General features: G+C 43.2%; 1 protein-coding gene across 3 annotated transcripts in view; it reads right to left on the bottom strand.

The window, feature by feature from the left end:
• The window catches only part of BLM (BLM RecQ like helicase), an 88,223-nt gene that overhangs the window by 12,529 nt on the left and 61,904 nt on the right, over positions 1–13,790 (bottom strand). For all 3 annotated transcript variants that reach the window (XR_004682653.1, XM_035024182.1, XM_035024181.1), the window contains exons 15-17: positions 11,446–11,641; positions 8,503–8,693; positions 4,671–4,818 (exon numbers count right to left, since the gene is read on the bottom strand). Coding sequence is in view for 2 of the 3 variants with exons in the window: in XM_035024182.1 (XP_034880073.1) it covers positions 4,671–4,818; positions 8,503–8,693; positions 11,446–11,641 (535 nt within the window). In the remaining variant the exon portion in view is untranslated. The remainder of the gene's footprint in view (positions 1–4,670; positions 4,819–8,502; positions 8,694–11,445; positions 11,642–13,790) is intronic.

A 13,790-nucleotide genomic window follows, 5' to 3' on the forward strand; every position in this document is an offset into this window, starting at 1 on the left:
GGTTTAGGATGAAAAGCAACATTCCTCTGTCCCATCCTTCCCTCCTCCCATCCTCCTCTCTTCTGGAAAGCAATCATGTTTTATTATTATTATTTTTTTCATAGTAATCTCTACTCCCAATGTGGGGCTTGAATTCATGACTCTGAGATCAAGAGTTGTGCTCTTCCTGGGGCACCTGGGTGGCTCAGTCAGTTAAGTGTCCGACTTCGGCTCAGGTCATGATCCCAGGGTCCTGGGATCGAGCCCGCATCGGGCTCCTTGCTCAGCGGGGAGCCTGCTTCTCCCTCTGCCTGCCGCTCCCCCTGCTTGTGCTCTCTCTTCTCTGTCAAATAAATAAAATAAAACCTTAAAAGAAAAAAATATATATATTATATATATAAAAGAGTTGTGCTCTTCCTACTGAGCCATTTGGGCGCCCCAAGGCAGTAATTTTTTTTTTTTTTTTTTAAGATTTTATTTATTTATTTGAGAGAGAGAGAGCATGCTCAGCGCACACACAGGGCACAGACGAGGGTGTGGGGAGGGGCAGAGAGGGAGGGAGAGGAAGAAGGAAAGACTCCCAAGCTGACTCACGAGCCCTTCTCAGGACTGAGATCATGACCTGAATGGAAGCCAAGAGTCGGATGCCTAACCGACTGAGTCAGCCAGGCACCCAGTCCTGTTTTAAATAGCTTTTGTTTTCAGCTCTTCTGGTGGCCACCTCCACAAGGAACCTAAACCCTTGCTGTCATTCCACTAGCCAGAGCCACTGCCTGACATTGACCTACTGACCCCCCACCACGTAAGATGAGGCTTCATCTCATTAGACTACTCCCTATACTTCGCCTTGCCCCAAATTCGGCTAGTTATATAATATTGTTTAATCTAATGATTATTTTGTTAACTTTATTTTTATTTTATTTTTTTAGATTTTATTTATTTGACGAGAGAGAGAGAGAAAGAGTGAGAGAGAGAGCGAACACAAGCAGGGGAAGCGGCGGGCAGAGGGAGAGGGAGAAGCAGGCTCCCTGCTGAACAAGGAGCCTGACGCAGGGCTCAATCCTAGGACCCTGGGATCATGACCTAAGCCAAAGGCAGACACTCCACCCAGGTGCCCCTATTTTGTAACTTTAGACAGAACTTCTGGTTACTCTACCTTTTACATAGGAGGTTATGAGCACCCCAAGCCTTTTATTTATTGGACTTTTATTTTTACATCATCAAGGTTAACACCTCCTGTCCTGTTCTCTAAACATATTTCAGTCTATACGTTGACTCTAACTGTTGCAGCTCGTTAGCAGTGTTTATGACAAGTTTCCTTCCCTACTTAGAAGGTCCTGACTCCCGTGCAACCCTCAGGAGAATGTCTAGTGCACCCAGACAACTGGATTGCTTTTTGTACATCTTATCAATTACTCAAAATCCTGTAACAATTTCCTTTGTTTTACATTTGACCTTGGCTCTCTTTGTATAATCTTTCCCATGGAATTTCTAAATGTCTTTCTCCTTCTGTTGAGAATTAACATTTACATTCTTTACTGCCATCAAAAAAGATCATTTCTTATTCCTTCTCACAATGCTTGGGACCTATTTTTCTTGACTTTGTTACAATTTGCACAGACTGCTTACTATACTGTGGATCCGGGCTTTCTTTTCCCTGGACTGATGGGTCAGTTCCCCTGTTATAGTATCAGAATGAGTGCACTCACTCTTTTTTGCCTTCTAGCCTCTAGGGTTGCTGATATTAATCACCAGTTTGGGTTTGGTTTCTTTCTTTCCAAAGTTTTCAGGATTATCTCTGAAGGGGTCCAGAATATGCCACTGTGGCATAAAAATTATTTTGAGCAGGCTTTTGAGTTCCTGAAACCTCTTATCGGCAAAAAAGCAGAGACCCCCCCCCCAAAAAAAACCTCAACTGTCATAAATTCTCTCCCTGAGAGCAACCAAAGAAGACTAATTCTTATCACTGGAGATGAGAAGTCTCCATACCACTCCTAAACACTGTCACAAAACTATTCTATCTCCCTCTCATCTATTCTCCTAAGGGCCCACTTATCTTTCCAAAAAATCATTTGTTTTTCCGTAAGTGTTCTTCTCCCCCTCCCTTTCTGCTATTAAGATGGTATATAAGCCCCAATTTTAATTGGCCCTTTGAGTCACATTTTGATGAAATCTGTCTTTTGTCAGTTTAATTCACAGGCTCCCAACCACTAAATCTAACAGGATGGAGGAAAAGTTTTTCCTCTCCAACATCAATTTATTCTTGGTATTCTCAAATCTCATGAAGCATCTCCTTTGGCATTCAGTGAACATTTTAATCTGAAGGCTTTTTTCTCTTTCACTCAGGGAAATTTTCTTATATCACTGATTTGATAACTCCCTATATCAAAAATTTTGTCAGATTTCACATCTCTTAAGAATTGATCTATATTTTTTCTCTCATATTTTCCATATATCTTTTTGCTCAGGTCTCAGGAAATTTTCTTGACTTTATCTTTCAACATTTCCACTAAATTTACTTTGTCAATCATTTAAAATTTTTAACAGCTCTTGGAACGCCTGGTTGGCTCAGTTGGAGGAGCCTGCGACTCTTGTTCTTGGGGTTGTGAGTTTGAGCCCCATGTTGGATGTAGAGATTACTTAAAAATAAAATATTAAAAAATAAATTTAATTTTTAAATGTTTTATTAAAAAAATTTTTTTTTTAAGTTTTATTTATTTGTCAGAGAGAGAGAGAGAGCACAAGCCGGGGGAGCGGCAGACAGAGGGAGAGGGAGAAGCAGCCTCCCCGCTGAGCAGGGAGCCTGATGTGGGACTCGATCCCAGGACCCTGGGATCATGACCTGAGCTGAAGGCAGATGCTTAACTAAGCCACCCAGGCGTCCCAAATAATAAATAAAATTTTTAACAGCTTTCTCACTCTTTGTTTCTTTTCCATAACATTCTATTATTACTTAAGTCTTTGTGAAGATTCTAAATTAGGAGTTTCTCCTCCGTTCTCCCTAAAGCTACTGCTTCTTTTCTAAATTCTCTCTATCCTCAGGGTCAAAAACTTATTTGGTTTCTCTGATTGCCCAGTTGTATTTACCTTCAGGGATCAGGTTAAACTTTTGAGGTGGATTTCCTCTGTTATTAAAAAAAAAAAAAAATTTTTTTTTAAAGATTTTACTTACTTGTTTGAGAGAGAAGCGTGAGCGCCCGGGGGGAGGGGCAGAGGGAGAGAGAATCTCAAGCAGACTCTGGATCCACTGAGTGTGGAGCCCAATAAAGGGCTTGATCTCACGACCCTGAGTTCATAACCTGAGCCGAAACCCAAGAGTCAGATGCTTAACTGATTGAGCCACTCAGGCGCTCTTCCTCTGTTATTTTATATCTATTTCCTCTCAAATTCCTCCCCTGAATGGGAATATCCAGGTTTGCTTTCGGGTAAGTGGGTGGGCTGGGTGGTCCCCAAATGCCACTTAGGCGCTCTGGCCCCTAACTCAGCTGCCTTTCTATTCCTTAGGCCATTTATTTCTGTTCTAGAATCAATTCCAGGCTGGCATTTGCTGCAGTTCTTTCCCCCCTATTTCTGGCTCCTCTGCTTTCACTCCCACCCCCTTGGACCCATAGACTCAGTCTGAGGCCTCCTGATCAGTGGAGTTCTGCCTGGTCCATAGTCCCCCCCCTTCTATGACACTTGCCTCTACATTCATTTTGCAGGTGGCTTATTGTTATTTCATTCCACATGTCACCATGCTTCTAACCATTTCCTAAAAGATTTGAAAAATCTTGAATCTGATGATGGTCTCCCTCTGGTTCTCTATGCCCTAATGAATTGAATCCCCATTTTATTTCCTATTATTTTAATAGGGTCTCAAACAAACAAACAAAAAGAAGACATACTTTTACCCAGGCTGCCATCCGGAACTGGAAGTCACTCAACAGGTAATTCTCCAAGCAAGTTATATTCCACTAATTCAGATGAAATTGTATATGCTATAATAACTTCTGTGTATTTATTTATTATTATTACTATTATATTTATTATCATATAGTTGACATACAGTATTTTATCAGTTTCAGGTGTACAACATAGCGATTCAACAATTCTCTACATTACACTATGCTCAGCATGATGGGTGTAGTCACGTTATTACAATGTCATTGACGACATTTCCTATCAGGTACTTCTCATTCCCATGACGTATTCATTTTATAACTGGAAGTTTGTACCTCTTAATCCCCTTCACCCATTTTGCCCTATTATTTGTTCTTCTGAATGTGAAAACCTCACCTTAGTAACATATAAATCCTATATAAATAATTGGTATAATTCAATAAAGTTGATTTTCTTTCATTACTCGAAAAGTTTTATTCTGAAATCTTTAATTTCTACAAGACAGACAAGAGAGATTTTTTCTATGTACTTGTGATGAATTCTTTAGATGTTCAATTTTATTTTTAAAAATATTTATTTATTTATTTGAGAGAGAGACAGAGTGCACGCCTACGTGAACGAGCACACAGAGGGAGAGGGAGAGGTAGAAGCAGGCTCCCTGCTGAGCAGGGAGCCCAATGCGGGACTCGATTCCAGGACCCTGGGATCATGACCTGAGCCAAAGGCAGACGCTTAACCAACTGAGCCACCCAGGTGCCCCTAGATGTTCAATTTTAATTGCTATAACTCAAACAATAAAAAAGATAACTTACCCAAGAAAATGTCGACCAGCATATTCATAGTAAATCTCCCAGAAGGACCTATATGGTTTTTATTTCTTGTTCCTTGCGATGAACTATGTTCTTGAACAAATCTGACAATATTTTCTACATCATCAGTCACATCTCTTGTCTTATAATCCTATGAGTAAAAAGAGATTACCTTCTGCTGTAATTAAGATGATACTTAGATCACTAGGGTTTCACACTGTGGTAGTCTCATAACAAACCATTTCCACACCAAAACCAAGATCCAAGCCCAAATTTCAAATGTTCTTTCTTTTCTATGCTCTTACATTAAGCTTGTGTCTAGAACATTAGCACTCTACGATGTCTATGTTATTACTGGGTTACAGACATACCTCTCAGCATGCTGTGGGTAGGAGTATCCTTTGCTCCTTTTCAAACCCTTCATACCCTCTAGAACAGTGCTCTGTCACTTGGATGGTGATTTCTGGGATCAAAAACACTGTCCAACCATGCAAATCTGTGAGTTCTGATCACTTTTGGGGCTTTGGTGTCATAGTCAACCCTTTTAATGATCTCCTGTCAGTTCCCTTTCTCCATCTCCTCACTGGTCTCCAAACTCGGCCTACTTTTTAAAGCCCCCATTAACTGTATGGTCTGTCTGCTTTCATCCATCCTAGATCTCCAAACTAGCAATACTAACCAGCCATTGTTCTCAAAAGCAGCATCATGCTTCTGGCCTCTGTCTATGCAGCCTCCTCACCTTCTAACCTTTGTTCCTCTGCCACAATCTCACAACCTCAAGACAAACAGGTTTCTTGTCTTATTCTAACAGTTAGTAGTGATTCTGAGGCTCTATCTAGAACCATCACGAAACAGTGCTCTGTCATTCTCTCCAACACCATTCCTGCCTTAATTCTTGGTGACTCAGCAGACAGATGATCCTCCCATCTTGGCCTCTGGCATCTTGAGCTCCTCTGCCCCACTGACCCCATCTTCCACGTATGCCCGCCGCTCACTCCCTTGGTCACACCTACGACCTTGGCCTCACTAAAATCAGCAACCCCTTCATTCTCTGACAGCCACCTCGTGCCATCTAGTATATTCTGATTCCAACAGGCCACTGAGCCTGACTATCCACTCACTCCCATCCTCGGATGCTCCCCTAACTCAGCTTAAATTCCATAACCCCTCATATACCTTCAGCTTCTTTGCCCTCAGGTCAATTCATCCCATTCGTTGTTTGACGATACACACTAGATCCAACTCTTCACCATTCTGTGCCTAAACCTCGGTAGCCAGAGACCTTGGCTGGAGAAACACATGCAACCATGTGGAAAGTCTGCACTTTCAACACATGGCCACAAACCTCAAGTGGACCCTTCACGCAGCCAGGTAATCATCACACATCCTTGGTGTCCCACTCCTCTGTTCTAGAACAGGAGTCAGCACACTAAGGCCTGTGAGCTGGATGCCTGTTTCCGTACATCAAATTTACTGGAACACGGCCATGGAAAATCGATGTATTTATTGTTTATGTCTGCTCTTGGGCTAAAAGAGCAGAGTTGAGTACTTGTGACAGAGCCTGTGATTCTAAGGCCCACAAAGCCTACCGTACGCACTCTGGCCCTTTAAGATAAAGTTCGCTGACCCTTGTCCTAGATGACAAGACTACTTCACTTTCTCCTTTCTCTTCAATCCCCTCTCTTATCCTGACTGTCAGATGACAACTTGGCCTGCTACTTCACTGAGAAAACTGAAGCAACCACATAGAGCTTTCACAAACTTCCCTCACAACATCGGTCACCAGCAAATGCCCCACATGGTCTTCTGCCTCCTCCTGCTCTTACAGATGAAATCTCTCGGTTCCTGCCTGAAGCCAATCTCTGGACTTGCACACTAGGTCCCCCTCCCCCCCACCTATTCAAGGACATTGCTTCAGTGGTTCTCCCCTTTCCTTACACATCAGCTTTTCATCCTATGCAAGTATGTTCCTATCAGCCCAGACAGATGTTACTTCTCCTGTCTTTTCCTGACTCTACTTCCCTGCCAGTTGCCGTTTCATTTCTCTGATCATCCTTGAAGCAAAACTTGAAAGAGTTCTCTGTATTCGTCGCCTCCAGGTTTGCCCCACTCTGTGGAAACTGTCAAACAAATCGAGCCACGTCTTCTCAGTCCCTTCCTGCCTGGCTTAGCGGAAGCACTCCCTCCTCCCTGGGACGCTTTCTGTACGGATTTGTGCTTTTCCTCTTACCTTGCTAATTCTCTTTCTTGGTCTCCTTCTCTAGTCCCTCCTCTTCTCCTTAATCTCTGAATGTCCCAGGACTCGGTGGTTTGGTTTTCTTCTCTTTGGTCTAACTTTATACCCCTGAAGATTTCATCTGCTCTTATGGCTCTGAATACCATCTGTACACCAACCACTCCCAAACTGGTAGGTACCACAAGCCTCTTTTCAGAAATTCTGAATCTAACAGATACATCTAATTCAAAACACCCCAAACTGAGCCGATTTGCCCTGCCAAATGGCCATCCCCAGGCATTTTGGCTGAAGGTCAGTCACACCACCCCTCCAGCTGCAGCTCTGGCCCGTCATCTCTTTCCCCCCGACTGACTCTTAGCCCTGCTCAGCTACACGCGCTCCCTTTGCTATCCCTCATATGCACGGGCATGCCCCCTACACCTGGGGGCCAAGAATGCCCATGTCCAGGGAGCTGCTCAGCTAACTCCCTTTTCAGGTGTCCCCTGCTCAGGCTGGCTGCATCTCTGTGATAAGACTTCCCTGGGCCACCGCACCTGATCCTGCAGCTTGCATCCCACCCACTACTCCTGGCTCCCACACCGCTGAGCTTCACAGACCCTTACACTGTCCGTATTCAGCCTCCCTCAGCCACAACGTAGGCCCCGCAAGGGCAGGGATCTTTTTATTTTGCTCAGTGATGCATCTCAATCTCCTAGAACAGTGCCTGCCACACAGCAGGCATTCAAGTATTTGTTAAACAAGAACTGATACTGATTGGTAACGTCTGCAGGGCAGGCCGTGGGGGGTGCAAATGGACGTGAATCTGCAGACCCCGCCCTCTGCGCTGGCTAGTGCTGCGGATCTTTGTGACTGCTTATCACGCAGCATCATTACAATCATGTGAATACGTGTATGTCTGCCCCCCTCCCGTCTATGACCTGGCCCGCAACAGGCTCGTTTGTGAGTCCCCGGCACCTTGCACAGGCGTTTCAAATAATGTATCAAATGTGAAAATGCTCTGTAAACTGTAAAGTACGGAGACATTAAAACACAGAATTACCAGGAAAGGTAAAATTAAGTACCTAATGATTGAATTTAACAACTTCTCACGGTTATTTTTAGGACAGATGATAGCAAATTCATCTAGAAGCTATTGCCATTAATTCTTTATAGTTTTTAAATAACCAATTTATAGTATAATGTAATTGACCTGATTCAAACACACAGTACACCAGTTATTATAACTCTTCAGAATGAGAACTTCAAATATATATTGGGATTGAATCTAAATATTCTACCTGCCCATGTTGATCTTTTTGGATATTTACAGATTAATGATATTTCTAAAATATTCTATAGTACACACATATAACTTCAATATTTTAGATAGGTCCACGATATTTTTTTATAGGCTTCTAATTCAAAAGCTATTCCACAGAATTACTATTAAATGTTTTCTATTCCAAATTACTATGGGGAGGAAGCCATCTTTCCCCGGTTCAATCCCTGAGGGCCCATTTATGGTAACCTTTGTTATCTTGTATCTTGTATCTAACTTCGCTAAATTAAAGTGTTGGCAATTTCCTGAATTACAAGGAATTTAAAACTTTCTTATTTTACCTTTGTTTTACAGCAATTATCACAAGAAACATCTGGGTATTTCTTACAAAAATCAGGATTAAATCCATTTTCACCAAAGTAAGCCAAAAGCTGTATTCTCCTGCATTCTGTTATATTTTCACAGTAATGCACCATACTATACAAATTATTCAAGTGAGTCTCTCTGGTATGATGGTTTCCATCTTTTTCCACTAAAAGAGGTAAAGAACAAAGTAAAAATACTTATTAGAGTAGGAAAACAGAAGAAAATATCACAGAAATATTTGTAATAGATTCATATAACTTTCAATATTAAATGAAATAAAATTACTAATAGCACTATAGATCAGTATGACATCATTCTATATCATGACCAATCTTGTACTTATGTTTATCCCTCAAATTTTTAGTTTTATAGGAATAAATGAGTAGCTGAAAAAAACGTTCAAATCTGCATGATTCCCGATGATGAAGATCTGAATCAAATTTGCCGTATTTATCAGACAAGCATGTCCTTAGCCGGACGTCCCAAGTCAGCAGAGCAGGCAATTACGGCAGTGGGCCAGGCACGTCCCTGGGTATCTGGGGTCCAAGTAGTTAAGCCAGTGGTCCCAAAGCCACGTGCCAAGGAGCCCTGGGGTGCTGCGGTGAACTCACGGGGGTGTTGGCAGGGTATTTTAAATTTAAGGGAAACACAGCAATATTCGAACACCACCCAAACTGCCAGTCTGAGGACATGGTGCCCTACACTCCTTCCAATGCCATCGCTGCGAAACTGAACTTTTGGCAGTTGTGATAAATACAAGTACCTCCAGAAAATCCATGTGAAACAGGAAATAAGGGTGGCAGTGTCTAATCTAATTTCAAGGTTTGAGAATCACATGCACATACTTTCCGTTTGTAAGCAACTGAGGTTACTTAAGAATGCAAATAAAATGGTTTTTTCTAGTTTATGACTATTCTTTTTTTCAAAACGTTGCTAAGCATTTAAAACTTAAATGCTTATTGAATTATTTGGACCTAACAATATAGGTTCTGTTAAAAACACAAACGGTCATGCTAAGTTTAAAAGTCTCATTTTTATTTTTTTAAAAAGATTTTATTTATTTGGGCGCCTGGGTGGCTCAGTTGGTTAAGCGACTGCCTTCAGCTCAGATCATGATCCTGGAGTCCCGGGATCGAGTCCCGCATCGAGCTCCCTGCTCGGCGGGGAGTCTGCTTCTCCCTCTGACCCTCCCGACCCTCCCCCCTCTCATGCTCTCTCTCTCTCAAATAAATAAATAAAATATTTTTAAAAAGAAAAAAAAAAAGATTTTATTTGAAAGAGAGAGACAAAGAGAGAGAGAGAGCACAAGGGAGGGGAGGGTCTGAGGGAGAAGCAGGCTCCCCGCTGAGCAATGAGCCGGATGCGGGGCTCGATCCCAGGACCCTGGGATCATGGCCTGAGCCGAAGGCAGATGCTTAACTGAGCCACCGAGGTGCCCTCACTGAGAATCATCTCGATAGAGCGCAAGGGGCGTGGACTTTGGGGGCTGGATAGACTTGGGCCCCATCAGGGCTCTGCCACCTACTGGCTCTACATCTGCCGTGCTCCTGTGTGAAATGAGAGTAACAGCAGTACCTGGAGGCCTGTTGTGATGAGGGGATATGATAAGCAGCTAAGACAGCGTATACAGCAGGTACCAAGCAATGTCACCTGTCAGTACTGCTACCACTGCATCCCCCCGCCCCCCACTCCTACCACTGCTGCTGCCCATCCGTGCTCTCTTGGAGGCAAGTTACAAAACCTTAATGAAGTTCCCTCTTACCATGGGATGAAGTCTACCTCAAAAGCTAGGGATGTGGGTACAAAAGATGACCCGATATTTGGCACAGTGCCTGGTAAGTGTCATATCCCATGTGTAGTATCTCTGGCAGGATCCATTCAAAAGTGGTCTCAAAATAGCAAATTTATTTAGGAAATATATTCAACTATCACAACTTAGTAGAACAGTGGGCAAAAGACATAATAAGATTCTAAAATATGTATTCACTTTGACCTGGCAAGTCTTAAGTCTGGAAATTTATCCTATGCAGACAATTGTCCAAATGCCCAGAGATACCTGCAAAAGGTGCTCAATACTGCACTGCTGATAACCACGAAAAACAATAAACAATCTAGGCACGTATTCCAAGAGGACTGGTTAAACAGACATGGAGGGTGCCCGGGTGGCTCAGTCAGTTGAGCGTCTGCCTTCGGCTTAGGTCATGATCCCAGGGTCTTGGGATTGGGTCCCGCATCAGGCTCCTTGCTCAGCAAGGGAGCCTGCTTCTCCCTCTGCCTGCCGCTCCCCCTGCTTGTGTTCCCTCTCTCTCTGGCAAGTATATAAAATCTTTTATTAAAAAAATAGACATGGAATTCTATGTAGTTGAACTACATGTATCAGTTGGAGTCATAATTCCATCCTAGTGTAGACTGAAAACAAACTATATGTACGTAACAAAGGCATATAATATAATCCCAAGCACAAATGGCAAAATATATGCACATGGCAGGGGTAATCACCAAATACAAGATACTGCTTCTCTCTGATGGGGGAGTAGAGGGCTGAGGTAGGAGAGGGATATATGGGGGGTTTTATCTCTTATCCCGGTGGTATGTGAGGGTTCGTTATTTTTCCCATTCTACCTTTCTGCATGTTTGAAATATGTGTTACATGCAAGGACGCATGCAGAGGTTGGATCTGGAAGGATACACAGGAAGCCGACAGCTGGAGTTATTTCCTAGGCCAGGACTGTATGCAAGGCACGGTCTGGACATCTTCTGCCGTGTACATGTCTGTATACACACGTCCATATCATTTGAGTTTTACATGACAAGCATGTAATATTTTTATAACCATTTAAAGAAAGCTGGAGCAAAAGCACCACAATGGTAGGAGCAGACTCTATCAGGAGACTGAAGAGGACAGGGGCTTAGCTTACTTAGTATGAGCCTCCTCAGTCGGGTCACATCATGATAGGTATAGAAGAGCAGGCAGTGCGATATCTCCCCGTCTCTCCCAGCTCTGCCGGACTCCTGGTAGTAGCCCTCCACAGACTTAGGGAGAGACGCGTGGATCACAAACCGCACGTCGGGTTTGTCAATCCCCATTCCGAATGCTATTGTTGCACAGATAACCTGATGGAAGAGCAAAAGCCGCTTAGGCTCATAATAGACAGAAAGGAACATTTTAGTAACAGGCGCCTCTAAAAGCTCTACCCTCTATTTTACTTTAAAGCGCACTCTACATAGCAATCTAATATCTTAACTTGGTCCCATTATTTAGCATGACTAATGTGAGGTCTTACTATTGATGACCTGCAATCCTTTGAAGACCCGAGAGGGTAAAGAGGAGCTTGCGGCGGCAGGCACTTCTTGTGTTATTTGGTATCATGGAAGGGGCCAGAATCAAGAGCCATGACGTCTTGGTGGGCGGCCACTGCCTGCTCTCTTCCATTTCTGATACGTGAGGGGCACTGTCCACACGGCCATGACATCCAGCGCCAGGGTCAGGAACGAGAGTTCCCAGGGCTTGAGCTCCCAGAGGTCACCTCTGCCGGTTTCTCTGATGCTCTGGGAGCAGTGGCATATTCTCACCTGCCCCCGCGCTTACCGTCTGTGCTCCCAGTGGGAGCAGCTGATGGATCACACACCAGCTCCTCTTCCTCAACAGCTGATTTCAAAGTAAAAACTTGTGAAATTTTCATTGGAACTCACGTGGGTGAAAGTCTGAGAGGTGCTTATACTAGAAAAAAAGACTGGAGACTGTGGATCTTGGCCTATGCAAATTACTTAGGACAAGCAAGGTGACAGTTAAATTTCAGGAGCTTCATAACTCCGCTTTTAGTAAAAAAAAAAAAAAAAAAATCATTTTCAAGAATGTCCATTTCCGTTGCAAACGTAGGACTTATTAACCCAGACAAAAACATTACATCTCCAGGCAAGATTATATTATACAAATAAAGGTGCAAGACTTTTTTTTTTTTTTAGCTCTCAAGAAAATAAGTAGCAACTGCAAGAACAGTATTTCAAAAGCAACTGAACTACCTGGCAGCCACACTGAGGCTGAGGACGTGGTCTCGGTGACTGAGCACCAGGGCAAGCAAGTGCAGGCGGTGGAGAAATGGCCAGCGAACGGGTGTGCTCGGCAGTGCTGGGGGCAGCTGCGGCCTGAGCTACAGGCCAGTCAGCCCTCCAAATTTAGGGCACTTTGATCGAAGGAAGTGTCCTTGGAAAAGAGAAAGTCTACTGGAGCCTCTAGTGGTGGAGAGCAGGTGAGAGGTGGTGCAGGGAGGTGTGGGCAGCCCGCAGCCGTCCAAGAAGCGGGGGTGCGGGTGTGGCTCCCCAGGTCGGGGGGGCCTCGGCCGTGAGGCAGTGTGCGGGCTCCCAGTGAGGCAAGCCCAAAGCCAGCTCCCCCTTGAAAGCCTTTACTTCTTGTCACTGGGAAAACCGGCTTAGTCGAGCTGTTACTTCCTTATTTCTGTGCTGCTTTTGAAACTTCAGACTATAATCATCTCTTCGTGAAGAAAAACAATGAAGTTTTATTCTATCTTACAAATCTAACAAGATCAAGGTTGTCCAGTGACTGTATAATTATATCTTGACTGCGAGGATTAGTCTGAAAACAGAAACAAAAACTCACCCATTTTCTTGAACTGTATTTTTGATCAAAGTGTTTTATATACATATATACAGGTATGTATGTATGTGTGCATTGATATTGTAGAATGTTTATACTATACAAAAAGATTTAAAGAACTTGAAAAGAATTAGTTTTTCTTTTTTTCTCATCTATTTTTCTATTAATTTTCTTTTTAATTTTTTTTTAAAGATTTACTTATTTATTTGAGAGAAAGCTAGAGAGAGCAGTGGGGAGGGACAGAGGGTGAAAGTCTCAAGCCGACTCTGCACTGAATGCAGAGCCCAATGTGGGGCTCAATCCCAAGACCCCAAGATCACGACCTGAGCCAAAACCAAGAGTCAGACGCTTAACTGACTGCGCCACCCAGGTGCCTCTCAATTTTCTTTCTTATGGTTGAGATTTCACTCATTTAGGTTCTATTTGTCCCTATGTTTCTCCATCATTGACATCTGAACATTTTCATATCATTATGAAATTCTTTATAAACCATTTTCAATGCCAGGAACGCACTATAATGTACCCAGTCACTCTCTCAGGACATTTAAGCTACTTAGTATTAAAAATAATACTATCAGGGCGCCTGGGTGGCTCAGTTGGTTAAGCGACTGCCTTCGGCTCAGGTCATGATCCCGGAGTCCTGGGATC

Source organism: Mirounga leonina, unplaced genomic scaffold (genome assembly GCF_011800145.1).
Source record: "Mirounga leonina isolate KUSES-001 unplaced genomic scaffold, KU_Mleo_1.0 Mir_178, whole genome shotgun sequence".
Taxonomy (NCBI): Eukaryota; Metazoa; Chordata; class Mammalia; order Carnivora; family Phocidae; genus Mirounga; species Mirounga leonina.